At 45.4% G+C, this 15,386-nt stretch overlaps 1 protein-coding gene across 2 annotated transcripts in view; it reads left to right on the top strand.

Annotated features, from left to right (window-relative positions):
• Window positions 1–15,386, top strand: part of B4GALNT3 (beta-1,4-N-acetyl-galactosaminyltransferase 3) — a 95,499-nt gene that overhangs the window by 71,607 nt on the left and 8,506 nt on the right. For both annotated transcript variants that reach the window (XM_069762955.1, XM_069762956.1), the window contains 9 exons: window positions 215–305; window positions 441–541; window positions 757–824; window positions 7,770–7,848; window positions 11,148–11,214; window positions 12,688–12,816; window positions 13,224–13,333; window positions 14,594–14,694; window positions 15,060–15,121. In XM_069762955.1, coding sequence (XP_069619056.1) covers window positions 215–305; window positions 441–541; window positions 757–824; window positions 7,770–7,848; window positions 11,148–11,214; window positions 12,688–12,816; window positions 13,224–13,333; window positions 14,594–14,694; window positions 15,060–15,121 — 808 coding nt within the window. The remainder of the gene's footprint in view (window positions 1–214; window positions 306–440; window positions 542–756; window positions 825–7,769; window positions 7,849–11,147; window positions 11,215–12,687; window positions 12,817–13,223; window positions 13,334–14,593; window positions 14,695–15,059; window positions 15,122–15,386) is intronic.

Genomic DNA, 15,386 nt, shown 5'->3' with positions numbered 1-15,386 from the left:
CAGTATGAAACGCGTCTGCACACATCCACGAGGCCTTTTCCTTAGGTACGACGTCTCATTAGGAGTCTTGCTTTGAGGCTCGTCAGCCATGTTTGTGCTTGTAAAGATTCATCACAATAGAATGAGCAGAAATCTTTGGCGTGAAGCGCGTCAGCCAGGTATAAGGGCTTTCTTTGAGATTCTGTGAATATTTCCGATTTTTCTGTTTCCCCAGATTCGCACAACAGTCAGTAAACTGGCAATAACCCCACAGTGGACCAACTACGGGGTCCGCATGTTTGGGTTCCTCCACCCGGCTACGGATGGTAAGGTCTGAGGGTCTCGTCTTATGTCTTCCTCCAGGACAGGAAGTGTTATCATAGGGGCATAGCCAATCTTCTTATGCTACGACAGTGGGTTATAATGTAACACGCGGATGTTTCCGCTGTTCTTTCCGGCAGATGATTTCCAGTTCGCGGTTTCTTCCGATGATAACTCCGAGTTCTGGCTCAGCGACGATCAGTCGGTGGCGAAGCTGCGGCTCCTGTGCCGAGTAGGGCCGGTAAGGATAGGCGAGCCCTCTGCATGTGTACACAGCCATCACTCCGCCGCCGGGCACATAGATAGAGAGAGAATAAAGGGGGGCCCCGAATCTACTGACTACACGTACTGTCCTGCACTGATACATTGTAACAAACCCTCAGCTGTGAGAGGTCTGCACACGACTATCTCGCCTCATCCACAAAGCATCTTAACGCGTTACTTTCTGTACTGCAGGCGGAGAAACATTGGACTGCCCCCGGGGAGTATGGGAAATTTCAAGGTCAAATTTCGGGGTCAGTCAGGTAAGACACAGAGATAAATGTCTGTACCCCAAAGAGGCCTGTGCTGTGGAGGAAGCACCCCCATAATACAAGGATAACCCATCCCTTCACATGGATTAGCTGAATCTCATTTTTCCTATTCAACTATTCCTGGTGCTCTGCGTGGGTGGGAAGAAAACAAACCCCGCCCCCGCCCAAGATCATCAGAAACAATCCCCGCCCCCGCCCAAGATCATCAGAAACAAACCTCGCCCCGTCCAAGATCATCAACAACAAACCCCGCCCCCGCCTAAGATCATCAGAAACAAACCCCGCCCCCGCCCAAGATCATCAGATAGGAGGGGAGACCGAGCGCCAATAGTGACATTGGAATTAGCAGTTTGCCCCCTGCCAGGCTCCATGACAGTGTTCTGTCCTCACTAGCTGAGGCAGGCTCATACGTAGCTATACAGTCAGCTAAACCGCTATACCGGGGTCCAATAAGGAGACTGTGGTTGAGTCTGTGCTTTATTAAACGTAGTGGTATATTGATGCGGTGAAACTGTGAACAATGATATACATAGAATCAGTGCATGGTATAGAACAGATACATACTACACATGAGGTACATTATGCATAACATTTAGGAAGCTAGTGACTAAACTAGGAGTACAACTGGTTAAACTAAGCTAATATAGAGCAGGAATATCTATAGGAAGCATAAAGACATACCGGCAATGCAATCGCAAGGGGGATGAAGTGAAGCGTCTTTCCTTGAAGGCAAACTGAAGAAAGTGAAAGGAAAAATGGAGGGAAATGGAGGCTGAGCTACCATAATGCATTGCAAAGGAGGAGGAGAATCAGACATGGATAATACAAAAACAAGATTGAACTGCCAACATAACTCTGACCGCTAGAGGGAGCCAAAGCATCACAGATGAATAAAGGCATGAATATATCAATACTGTATACTGAGGAAACTGCAATTATGCAAGCAAATAATCAGGGTAACAATATTAGATGGCGGAGACAGAACACTCCCTGTCTGGCATCAACGGATGTCACTACTCCTTTCTTCCGAAGGCAACAATAGGACCAGTTCAGATACCGGTCTGGAAAATGTCTTAGGTTCATTCCCTTTGGTCATCCTTAGCTCAACTTTGCGGACGTTGCCGTCCTTGCTCGGGAACGTTGCGGTAACTAGACCAAGTGGCCACTGGTTCCGGTGAATCTGACAGTCTTTCACAAGAACAAGGTCACCTATGTTCAGATTAGGTTTAGCAGATTGCCACTTTGTACGTGGCTGCAGGGTAGACAAATATTGTTTGCGCCACCTGTCCCAGAAAGTATATGCAAGACTTTGTACCTGTCTCCATTGGCGCTTGTAGAGGTCCTTAGCGTCGAATCCTCCTGGAGGGGCACTGGACAGTCCCGTTTTCTGGGTAAGTAGAGTAGCTGGAGTCAATAACAAAGGCTCCTCAGGGTCGTTAGGAACTGGAACCAGGGGTCTTGCATTGATTATTGTTGCAGCTTCAGCCATGAAGGTGATTAGGCTTTCGTGAGTGAGCCTTGCTGCTCCTTTACATTTTTCCATGTCATGAGTTCTGGTGGTCCTGAATGAGCGAGCTATATGAGTCAGGCAGGTAATGGCTCGAGTAAGTGACTTCCAACTTGAGAATCTGTCGAACCTGCAAGATCCAAGCTGGATAACAGAGGTCATTGTATGTAGTGTAGACACCTGAGGGCGGATTTCAGCATCTGAGTCCTCTCCTACTAGTTCAAAGGTGTCTGGAAAACATTCCTCAATGTACAATAGTTTTGGTCCAGAGAGCCACGTTGTGCTTCCTAGTCGACTTGCGTCAACTGCTCTAGTTGCATGATCTGCGGGATTCTGGTCTGTGGGTATGTAATGCCACTGCTGTGGGTGAACTGATCTCCTGATTCGTAGCACTCTGTTATTGACATAAACGTAGAATCGCCTGGTTTCGTTGTGGATATATCCCAGGACTACTTTGCTGTCTGAGTAGAACTTGGCCTGTGTCAGGTCGATATCCATTTTGGATGCGATGAACTCCGCTAACTCAATGGCTAAGACTGCGGCACAAAGCTCTAACCTGGGTATAGTGTGCTCTGGTTGTGGTGCGAGTTTGGCCTTTCCCATGACGAAACCAATGTGGCACTGACATTTGGAGTCTACAGTTTTGAGGTAGGCAACAGCGGCAATTGCTTTGACAGAAGCATCTGCAAATATGTACAGTCTTTGGCTCTGTATCTCAGTAGATGGCACAGGGGTGTATGGTCTTGGCATATGCAAGTTGGAGAGTGCCGCTAACGAGTTCTTCCACTCTTCCCACTGGATCCTCTTATCAGGTGGCAGAGGTTCATCCCAGTCAGATGTTTCCCTAGTTAAGTCTCTTAGTAGGGCCTTGCCTTGTATAGTAACAGGAGCTGCGAAACCCAAGGGGTCGTACAGACTGTTGATGGTAGACAGGACGCCTCTACGTGTGAAAGGCCTTTCTTCCTGGCTGACCTGAAAGGTGAAAGTGTCTGATTGTAGATTCCAGAGAAGCCCGAGGCTGCGTTGCATTGGTGCGGGGTCTGACCCCTGGCCAGGTCTCTGAGACCATTACATAGGTCTTGAGAAGGGAACGCTTCCATGAGTTCTTGGCTGTTTGAGGCTATTTCATGAAGCCTAAGGTTCGAGCAGGCAAGCATGTCCTGAGCTCTCCTGAGAAGACTGATGGCAGTCTCATTTGAAGGCATGGCTTTTAGACAGTCGTTGACATAAAAGTCCTTTTCTATGAATTGTCTGACATCTGCTCCGTATTCTGGTTCTCCTTCCTGAGCCGACCTTTTGAGTCCGTAAATGGCGACTGCAGGTGAAGGACTGTTGCCAAAGATGTGCACTCTCATGCGATACTCTGTGACTTCTTTAGTAGGATCATTGTCTCTGTACCAGAAGAATCTTAGGAAGTTCCTGTCTCTCTCTCTCACAAGGAAACAATGGAACATTTGCTGGATGTCAGCGATGAAGGCAATGGAATCCTTACGGAAGCGCATAAGTACACCCAGTAGTTTGTTATTGAGGTTGGTCCTGTCAGCAGAACGTCATTCAGGGAGACATCATTAAACTTAGCACTGGAATCAAACACGACTCTGATCTGGCCTGGTTTCTTAGGGTGGTATACTCCGAACATGGGTAGGAACCAGCATTCTTCAGAGTCTTTGAGAGTGAGAGCTAGTTCTGCGTGACGGTTTTCAAAAATCTTTGACATGAAGGAGAAAAAGTGATCTTTCATCTCTGGTTTCTTTTGCAGATTACGAATGAGAGAGGAGAAACGTTGTAATGCCTGATTTCTGTTGTTCGGTAGACGTGGTCTGTGGGTTTTGAAGGGAAGAGGTGCGACCCAGCTGTTGGTCTCATCTTTAACGAGTCCCTTGTCCATTACCGCTGAGAACAACTTGTCCTCTACCGACATTGCCACTTGGTTGTCCTGCTTAGTTCTCTGGAAGACTGTGCACCCTAACTGATCCTCATAGCTTCCCGACACTATACTGCTGTCGTGAGTAAAGTCTATTAAATGGTTGGGCAGTTGGATGCTGTGTGGCAGTTCCCTGACATGGAACTCATTGTTACAAGGTTGAAACAGAGATGGACGTCCTTTCTCCAATGTATTTGTCAGCATGCTTGTCACAGAAGATGGGGCGTGCATGCGTCCCAAGCATACGTTGCCAATTATGACCCATCCTAGGTCTAGCCTTTGGGCATAGGGAGCATTGTGGAGTCCGTTGATATGACTTCTCACTTTATGAACCTGCAGGATATCTCTCCCCAACAGCAGAATTATCTGGGCCTGCTGGTCGAGTTCCGGTATAAGGTGTGCTATTTGTTTTAAGTGAGCGTGATGGATTGCTACATCTGGTGTAGGGATTTCAGATCTGTTGTCTGGGATCTGGTTACATTCGATGATCGTAGGTAGCGGTAGGCAGAATTGTCCATCTAAAGACTCGATCTGGTAGTCAGTAGCTTTCCTGCCTGCTGTTGTCACAGTACCTGCACACGTCTTTAAGGAGTAGGGAGTGCTTGGCCCTTTGATGTTGAATAGGTCAAAGAACGTTGATCTAGCCAAGGATCGATTACTTTGATCATCCAAGATAGCATACAGTCTTACAGCTTGGTCTCTATGGCCCTTCGGGTATACTTTGACGAGGCATATTTTTGAACAGGACCTACTGTCTATTGTCCCTTTGCAGACCTCGGTACATTGTGAAGTGATCTCTGGCGTAGCTGTATCAGTGTTCCTTTCCTCCCCGCCATGCTCACTGTCAGCTGGCGTGTTTTGTGTACTCCATGGAGCTGGGCCAGGGTGTAGAGCAGTGTTATGATCTGTTGTGCCACATTCTGTGCATTTTACACTGACCTTGCAATCCTTGGCAAGATGAGCTGTGGACGAGCAGCACTTGTAGCAGATATCGTTTTCTTTCAGGAAGCTTCTGCGATCTGGCATAGATTTTCCTCTGAAGGCTCTGCATTTCAGGAAAGGATGAGGCTTCTGATGAAGTGGGCACTGCTTGTCAGGGTCCTGCACCTTTGTCTCTGATTGGGAGCAGCCAGCAGACCTGTAATTAGAATCTGAAGAAGAAACATAAGTCTTGTGTACTTCCACAGATGTTCTGCGTGGATTTGCAGGTGGTGATGGTGTGGCATATGGTATTGCAAAGTCAAAGCTGGGATCGTTTCTAATTCTCGCTTGTTGGTGTATGAAGTCTACAAAAACGGAGAAGGGAGGGAATGGAACGCTGTGTTTGTATTTGTACGTGGAACCATGTGTGAGCCACCACTCCTGTAGATTGTAGGGCAACTTCTGGACTATAGGGTTAACACCTCTGGCTGTGTCGAGAAATGCAAGTCCCTGTAGGTCGTCCTCATATTTGGCAACTTGGACTTCCTTTAGCAGGTCGCTTAGCTCTCTAAGTTTCTGGAGACCTTTGTTAGATATTTTAGGAAAGTCATCGATTCTTTTGAACAAGGCTCTTTCTATTACTTCTGCTGAGCCGTAACACTCATCCAGCCTTTTCCAGATTTCTTTGAGGCCAGTCTCAGGGCGGTTTATATTAATGTCTCTGATCCTTACTGCGTGTTTGACTGACTCTTCTCCCAGGTATTTGACTAACAAGTCTATCTCTTCCCTGTGTTGTAGCCTCAAGTCTCTAATGACATTTTGGAAGGAAGCTTTCCAAGCTCTGTAACCTTCAGCTCGGTCAGTGAATTTCATGAGTCCCTTGGCAACCAGTTCACGTCGTGTGAAGAACTTGGCAAATTCTGTCGTGAACCGGTTGTCAGCAGAGTATACTCGTGATGGGTCGCCCTGATAATGATGTGAGGTGCGTTCGTACCTGTTAGTGTCCTCAGGGTGGCGCCAGCCAATGTCGTATTGCTTCGGTCTGATGTACGGTGTGTCAGCAGGGTGATCCACGTTGGTTACCTGATGAGGGGCAAGGTAGTCATTAGCAGAGTTGTTTTGCCTCACATTTTCAAGTTTGTTTCTGTCCTGAGCCTCGTGACGACTCTCACTCACTTCGCTGGAGGTGTCGTATTCTGGTTTTGGTACTGGTTCAGTGTTATGGTTTGGATCAGGAAGCTCATTAACATACTGAGATGTGCGTTGTGGTGAGTCTTGCAGTGGAAACTCCAGACTCGACGTACTGCTTTGGCTATGCAGCTTGGGATTTTGCGCGCCTTCTAGCGATTCTGCTTCGGCGAGGGCTGCGGCAGCTTCCCTTTTTGCTGCTAGGCTTTCTAAGGCGGCATCCACACGTGCCTTCTCTAACTGCGTTCTTCTCTCTTGGTCGGCTCTCTCTAACTGCATTCTTCTCTCTTGGTCGGCTCTCTCTAACTGCATTCTTCTCTCTTGCTCGTCTCTCTCTAAGCGTGACCTTCTCTCTTGCTCGTCTCTCTCTAAGCGCAACCTTCTCTCTTGCTCGTCTCTCTCTAAGAGTGACCTTCTCTCTTCGTCATCTAGGCGTGCTTTTTCTAATTTAAGTTGCATCTCTTGGTCAGCAAAGCTCGCTCGTATTTTGGCGGCTTCAGCATTTGCGCGGGCAATGGCGACCGCGCTGCTGATGGATGTTGTCTTTGAGGAGACGGAAGTAACAGATCTTGTCCTATGTAATTTGTGAGACATGGTGTCTTGGGAAAGTGCTTGGCTGTGCAGAGATTGCTGCAGCTGTATTCAGTCTCTGTGTAGCCGGTGACTTGAATCCCACTAGTTGGATGGCTGCCGTTTCACTGATGAATCCCACTAGTTGGATGGCTGTCGTTTCACTGTTCTGTCCTCACTAGCTGAGGCAGGCTCATACGTAGCTATACAGTCAGCTAAACCGCTATACCGGGGTCCAATAAGGAGACTGTGGTTGAGTCTGTGCTTTATTAAACGTAGTGGTATATTGATGCAGTGAAACTGTGAACAATGATATACATAGAATCAGTGCATGGCATAGAACAGATACATAATACACATGATATACATTATGCATAACATTTAGAAAGCTAGTGACTAAACTGGGAGTATAACTGGTTAAACTAAGCTAATATACAGCAGGAATATCTATAGGAAGCATAAAGACATACCGGCAATGCAATCGCAAGGGGGATGAAGTGAAGCGTCTTTCCTTGAAGGCAAACTGAAGAAAGTGAAAGGAAAAATGGAGGGAAATGGAGGCTGAGCTACCATAATGCATTGCAAAGGAGGAGGAGAATCAGACATGGATAATACAAAAACAAGATTGAACTGCCAACATAACTCTGACCGCTAGAGGGAGCCAAAGCATCACAGATGAATAAAGGCATGACTATATCAATACTGTATACTGAGGAAACTGCAATTATGCAAGCAAATAATCAGGGTAACAATATTAGATGGCGGAGACAGAACAGACAGAGTCACACCGTGCCCGTCTTCACATACACGTGTCTACATATTGCAGGTTGTTGGCATCCAAGCGATATTACTTTGAGCTGCTGCACAAACAGGATGACAAAGGGACAGATCATGTGGAGCTGGCGGTGAGTGGCAGTATATAACTATATGTACAGCTGGTATAACCTGGGTATCTCCTGTATATAACTATATGTACAGCTGGTATAACCTGGGCATCTCCTGTATATAACTATATGTACAGCCGGTATAACCTGGGCATCTCCTGTATATAATTATATATGTACAGCCGGTTTAACCTGGGCATCTCCTGTATATAATTATATATGTACAGCTGGTATAACCTGGGCATCTCCTGTATATAATTATATATGTACAGCCGGTGTAACCTGGATATCTCCTGTATATAATTATATATGTACAGCTGGTATAACCTGGGCATCTCCTGTATATAATTATATATGTACAGCTGGTATAACCTGGGTATATTCTGTATATAATTATATATGTACAGCTGGTATAACCTGGGCATCTCCTGTATATAATTATATATGTACAGCTGGTATAACCTGGGTATATTCTGTATATAATTATATATGTACAGCTGGTATAACCTGGGTATCTCCTGTATGTAATTATATATGTACAGCCGGTATAACCTGGGCATCTCCTGTATATAATTATTTATGTACAGCCGGTATAACGTGGGTATATCCTGTATATAATTATGTATGTACAGCTGGTATAACCTAGACGTCTCCTGTATATAATTATATATGTACAGCTGGTATAACCTGTGCAATTCCTGTATATAACTGTATATGTACAGCTGGTATAACCCGAGCAACTCCTGTATATAACTATATATGTACGGCTGGTATAACCCGGGCAACTCCTCTATATAACTATAGATGTACGGCTGGTATAACCCGGGCAACTCCTGTATATAACTACAGTGGGGCAAAAAAGTATTTAGTCAGTCAGCAATAGTGCAAGTCCCACCACTTAAAAAGATGAGAGGCGTCTGTAATTTACATCATAGGTAGACCTCAACTATGGGAGACAAACTGAGAAAAAAAAATCCAGAAAATCACATTGTCTGTTTTTTTAACATTTTATTTGCATATTATGGTGGAAAATAAGTATTTGGTCAGAAACAAACAATCAAGATTTCTGGCTCTCACAGACCTGTAACTTCTTCTTTAAAAGTCTCCTCTTTCCTCCACTCATTACCTGTAGTAATGGCACCTGTTTAAACTTGTTATCAGTATAAAAATACACCTGTGCACACCCTCAAACAGTCTGACTCCAAACTCCACTATGGTGAAGACCAAAGAGCTGTCAAAGGACACCAGAAACAAAATTGTAGCCCTGCACCAGGCTGGGAAGACTGAATCTGCAATAGCCAACCAGCTTGGAGTGAAGAAATCAACAGTGGGAGCAATAATTAGAAAATGGAAGACATACAAGACCACTGATAATCTCCCTCGATCTGGGGCTCCACGAAAAATCCCACCACGTGAGGTCAGAATGATCACAAGAACGGTGAGCAAAAATCCCAGAACCACGCAGGGGGACCTAGTGAATGAACTGCAGAGAGCTGGGACCAATGTAACAAGGCCTACCATAAGTAACACACTACGTCACCATGGACTCAGATCCTGCAGTGCCAGACGTGTCCCACTGCTTAAGCCAGTACATGTCCGGGCCCGTCTGAAGTTCGCTAGAGAGCATTTGGATGATCCAGAGGAGTTTTGGGAGAATGTCCTATGGTCTGATGAAACCAAACTGGAACTGTTTGGTAGAAACACAACTTGTCGTGTTTGGAGGAAAAAGAATACTGAGTTGCATCCATCAAACACCATACCTACTGTAAAGCATGGTGGTGGAAACATCATGCTTTGGGGCTGTTTCTCTGCAAAGGGGCCAGGACGACTGATCCGGGTACATGAAAGAATGAATGGGGCCATGTATCGTGAGATTTTGAGTGCAAACCTCCTTCCATCAGCAAGGGCATTGAAGATGAAATGTGGCTGGGTCTTTCAACATGACAATGATCCAAAGCACACCGCCAGGGCTACGAAGGAGTGGCTTCGTAAGAAGCATTTCAAGGTCCTGGAGTGGCCTAGCCAGTCTCCAGATCTCAACCCTATAGAAAACCTTTGGAGGGAGTTGAAAGTCCGTGTTGCCAAGCGAAAAGCCAAAAACATCACTGCTCTAGAGGAGATCTGCATGGAGGAATGGGCCAACATACCAACAACAGTGTGTGGCAACCTTGTGAAGACTTACAGAAAACGTTTGACCTCTGTCATTGCCAACAAAGGATAGATTACAAAGTATTGAGATGAAATTTTGTTTCTGACCAAATACTTATTTTCCACCATAATATGCAAATAAAATGTTAAAAAAACAGACAATGTGATTTTCTGGGTTTTTTTTTCTCAGTTTGTCTCCCATAGTTGAGGTCTACCTATGATGTAAATTACAGACGCCTCTCATCTTTTTAAGTGGTGGAACTTGCACTATTGCTGACTGACTAAATACTTTTTTGCCCCACTGTATATATGTACGGCTGGTATAACCCGGGCAACTCCTGTAGATAATTATATATGTGCAGCTGGTACAGCTGGTATAACCTGGGCAATTCCTGTATATAACTATATATGTACGGCTGGTATAACCCGAGCAACTCCTGTATATAACTATATATGTACGGCTGGTATAACCCGGGCAACTCCTGTAGATAATTATATATGTGCAGCTGGTACAGCTGGTATAACCTGGGCAATTCCTGTATATAACTATATATGTACAGCTGGTATAACCTGGGCATCTCCTGTATAGAATTATATATGTACAGCTGGTATAACCTGGGCATCTCCTGTATAGAATTATATATGTACAGCCGGTATAACCTGGGCATCTCCTGTATATAATTATATATGTACAGCTGGTATAACCTGGGCATCTCCTGTATAGAATTATATATGTACAGCTGGTATAACCTGGGCATCTCCTGTATATAATTATATATGTACAGCTGGTATAACCTGGGCATCTCCTGTATATAATTATATATGTACAGCTGGTATAACCTGGGCATCTCCTGTATAGAATTATTTATGTACAGCTGGTATACCCTGGGCTTCTCCTGTATATAATAATATATTGTAAGGTAGCTGTCACCTTCTGTATATAATTGTAACATATTTTTAAGGTTGAAGGAAGACTTTAAGTCTAACTAGTTCAACCCATATCCTAACTTATAGAATTATATATGTACAGCTGGTATAACCTGGGCATCTCCTGTATATAACAATATACTGTAGATACATCTGGTATAACCTGGGCATCCTCTGTGTAGCTATGTATATAGTAATAGTTGCAGTCAGTATCCTTCGCTCACTTTGCTCGTCTTCCTCCGCAGTGGCGGCCATCTTCAGTCGATTCTCAGTTCTCGCTCATAGACTCGCAGTTCCTGTCTCTTTTCTCTGGTAAGTTCCTTTTAGCATATACCTGATATTAGTGATGACATAGTAAATATCTTCAGAATTGTCCATTGTTTTAGACATACTCATGTTATTATTTTAGACCACACCCACAATTGACTTTACTATCTTAGACCACACCCAACTTAGCCTCCATTGTTTTAGACCACACCCACTTTCACCTCTGTTCTCTTATACCACATTCACTTTAGCCTTAATTCTTAGACCACACTTACTTTAGCCTCTATTGTCTTAGACCAAACCCACTTTAGTGTCCATTCTCTTAACCTACACCCACTTTAGCCTCTATTGTCTTAGACTACGCCCATGTTATTGTATAATGTCTTAGACCATGTCCACTTTAGTCTCTATTGTCTTAGACCACATCCACTTTAGCCTCCATTTTATTAGACCATATCCACTCTATACCTCTATTGTCTTAGACCACACCCACTTTAGTCTTTCTTGTCTTGGACAACATTCACTTTAGCCACCATTATCCTAGACCACATCCACCTTAGCCTACATTGTCTTAGACCACACTCACTTTAGACTCCTTTGTCTTAGACCACACACTCTTTAGCCTTTGTCTTAGACCACACTCACTATAACCTTTGTCTTAGACCATACCACTTTAGCCTCCTTTGTCTTAGACCACACCTGCTTTAGCCTACATTGTCTTAGACCACACTCACTTTAACCTCCTTTGTCTTAGACCACACCCACTTTAGCCTCCTTTGTCTTAAACTACACCCACTTTAGCCTCCTTTGTCTTAGACCACGCCCACTTTAGCCACCTTTGTCTTAGACCACACCCACTTTAGCCTCCTTTGTCTTGGACCACTTCCACTTTTTTTAGACCACACCCACTTTAGCCTCCTTTGCCTTAGACCACACTCACTTTAGCCTCCTTTGTCTTAAACTACACCCACTTCAGCCTCCTTTATCTTAGACCACACCCACTTTAGCCTCCTTTGTCTTAGACCACACTCACTTTAGCCTCCTTTGTCTTAGACCACACTCACTTTAGCCTCCTTTGTCTTAAACTACACCCACTTCAGCCTCCTTTATCTTAGACCACACCCACTTTAGCCTCCTTTGTCTTAGACCACACTCACTTTAGCCTCCTTTGTCTTAGACCACACTCACTTTAGCCTCCTTTGTCTTATAGCACACCCTCTTTAGCCTCCTTTGTCTTAGACCACTCCCACTTTAGCCTCCTTTGTATTAGTCCTAACCCAGTTTAGCCTCCTTTGTCTTAGACCACACCCACTGTAGCCTTCTTTGTCTTAGACCACACCCACTGTGGCCTTTTTTGTCTTGGACCACACCCACTGTAGCCTTTGTCTTTGACCACACCCACTTTAGCCTCCTTTGTCTTAGACCACACCTGTTTTATAACTGCTCCTCCCATTGATCATTATGCTGTCACTGTGATGGTGGCTCCTACCCCACATTTTTTTTTCTTACTAATTATAGATGACGTAAACCTGCCGCTGGGAAACACGTCACTAATACCAGTAAGTAAAGCAAGTTATTACAAGGAGCAGCTCGAGCAACACCCGGCGGACATGCTCAAAGAAGATCCCAGAGACAACGTCTATAAAGGTGACACCCGTTGTGTCCGGTACTGGTTCGTGGCACGTTAAAGACGTCTTACTGTAAATAAAGCTTTCTTATTGATGATTACTGGATGACATTACTTGTAGCTCAGGTTTTATTAAACCAACCAATCAGAGATGAGCTTTCATTTTTCTCTAGCAACCAATCAGAGCTCAGCTCTCATTTCTTAAACTGCCTTTAGAAAATGAAAGCTGTTCTCTGATTGGTCGCTGTAGGCAACCAAGACAGTTTTATAAGTGAGGCCTACAAACGTTAGGATCACTGCTTGCTGTGACTAAGACGTTTCTTATTTATATCCATGGACTGAACGCCCGTACCTGATAGTTCTCACAGCAGAGTGTTTGTTACACTTGTGTCCAATATTCTGACATATCCTCTTTTATCGTTTTCAGTCCCTCTTCTGCCCATGAAGCGGGTGCACAGCGTCCTTCCCAGCTGCCAGTATAGACCCAGTTACCTGGTGGAGGGATACCCACTGCAGCGATACCAGGGGCTACAGTTTGTAAGTGTGGAGGATGGCAGGAAACACAAATGCGGCTGGTGTACTGTCTATTGCTCCCTGTTATCAGCCACTTCAGATTTCCTCTAAGAGAAGCGAATGCAGTCGTCTGCTTCCTGTTATCAGCCATTTCAGGCTGCCCCTATGAGAAGCGAATGTAGTCGTCTGCTCCCTGTTATCAGCCACTTCAGGCTGCCCCTTCAGGCTGCCCCTAAGAGAAGCGAATGCAGTCGTCTGCTCCCTGTTATCAGCCATTTCAGGCTGCCCCTTCAGGCTGCCCCTAAGAGAAGCGAATGCAGTCGTCTGCTCCCTGTTATCAGCCACTTCAGGTTTCCTCTAGGAGAAGCGAATGCAGTCGTCTGCTCCCTGTTATCAGCCATTTCAGGCTGCCCCTAAGAGAAGCGAATGCAGTCGTCTATAGGACAGAAGAGTACATATTTAGCTCTCTGTGTAGAGACAATCAAATTGATTCATTGACAGATAGGTTTAGTTATAAATTTCCCCCAAAATATTGTATTCTAGTGTAACTGAAATTTTTGGTAATTCATTTTACACAATTCCAGCAAAATGTCGGACAACTGTGTTCTACTGATTGCTCGAAGCCTAGTAAGTGCCGCTAAAACCGGAGGGAGTGAGCGGAGGATCGGTCAGGGAGCTGCGGAGGATCGGTCAGGGAGCTGCGGAGGATCGGTCAGGGAGCTGCGGAGGATCGGTCAGGGAGCTGCGGAGGATCGGTCAGGGAGCTGCGGAGGATCGGTCAGGGAGCTGCGGAGGATCGGTCAGGGAGCTGCGGAGGATCGGTCAGGGAGCTGCGGAGGATCGGTCAGGGAGCTGCGGAGGATCGGTCAGGGAGCTGCGGAGGATCGGTCAGGGAGCTGCGGAGGATCGGTCAGGGAGCTGCGGAGGATCGGTCAGGGAGCTGTGGAGGATCGGTCAGGGAGCTGCGGAGGATCGGTCAGGGAGCTGCGGAGGCAGTAGACGAGTCCGAGGAGACCCTTTTTTTTCTCTTTTAACTCTCCGATCTGTCTTTTTGGGACACTTTTGATTCGGACCAAATTGAGCCTGCCACTGGCCAAATCGAGTAGGTCATCCCGATATGTATTTTGGGAGATTCGCTTATCTCGGCCATTTCGGGCTGTTTTTGTAGGAATACCGTGGAGGCAGCCGTGACATGGATATTCATGAGGGGAGCAGCGTTGTACATCATAGCAGTGTATACGGCGTCCATTAGCGCCTACTTATGACGTATTCTGCCCCCCGCAGGTTCGCCTCACATACGTGTACCCTAATGACTACACACGGCTCAGTCACATGGAGAAGGACAACGAGTGCATGTACCAGGAGAACCTGCCATACAGACACAGGTACCGGAGCCTCGCCACCAGCCCAGACAAGCAGGCCCACGGCTCGATGAGGGATTGGGCATGTGGGTACCGCCATGGGGCATAGCCTGGGGTAGGTCTCAGGGGCGGGCACCAAATTCAGTGTCATTAGGAATGAATAAAAAAAGTTTTAAAAAAAGGATAAAAATATATTATTTTTTAAAATTTTATGTCAGATTTCACCAAAAACCTATGCTATGCTATTGGGCCTGAGAAATAAAATTCCAACTGCCCATAACATTGTTGCCTTGCCCCACCGTCCTCCTAGACTGGCATTAGAAGGGGCACTGGCACCTAAAGCAGCACCATCGATGGATTTTGCATTGACTCTTATCTTTATCCCGCAGGCTGAAATATAATAAATATATGAAGGTGGACCGATCACACTTTGGACCTTCTGAGCACCCGGGTAATACTTTATGCTGCTTTTATAGATTATAGATAGTGCTATATCAGCAATAAGAGCTTACATACCTTTTTTTAGGGTGCATATAGCTGCATGAGTTTCTCCTTTTTTGGGTCAGTAATAAAGGGAAAGAAAAAATATAGCTTAGTGTAGTGAAATAACATGACTGGCCATCCCAGGAGCTGGCGGTCCCCAAAAAGTCACTCTTCTACTAAACCTAGCAACCTCTTTAAATCTCTCTCATTGGTCTCAGTGAAGAGTTACCCCA

Source organism: Ranitomeya imitator, chromosome 4, assembly GCF_032444005.1.
Source record: "Ranitomeya imitator isolate aRanImi1 chromosome 4, aRanImi1.pri, whole genome shotgun sequence".
Taxonomy (NCBI): domain Eukaryota; kingdom Metazoa; phylum Chordata; class Amphibia; order Anura; family Dendrobatidae; genus Ranitomeya; species Ranitomeya imitator.
This window is presented reverse-complemented; position numbering and strand designations above follow the sequence as displayed.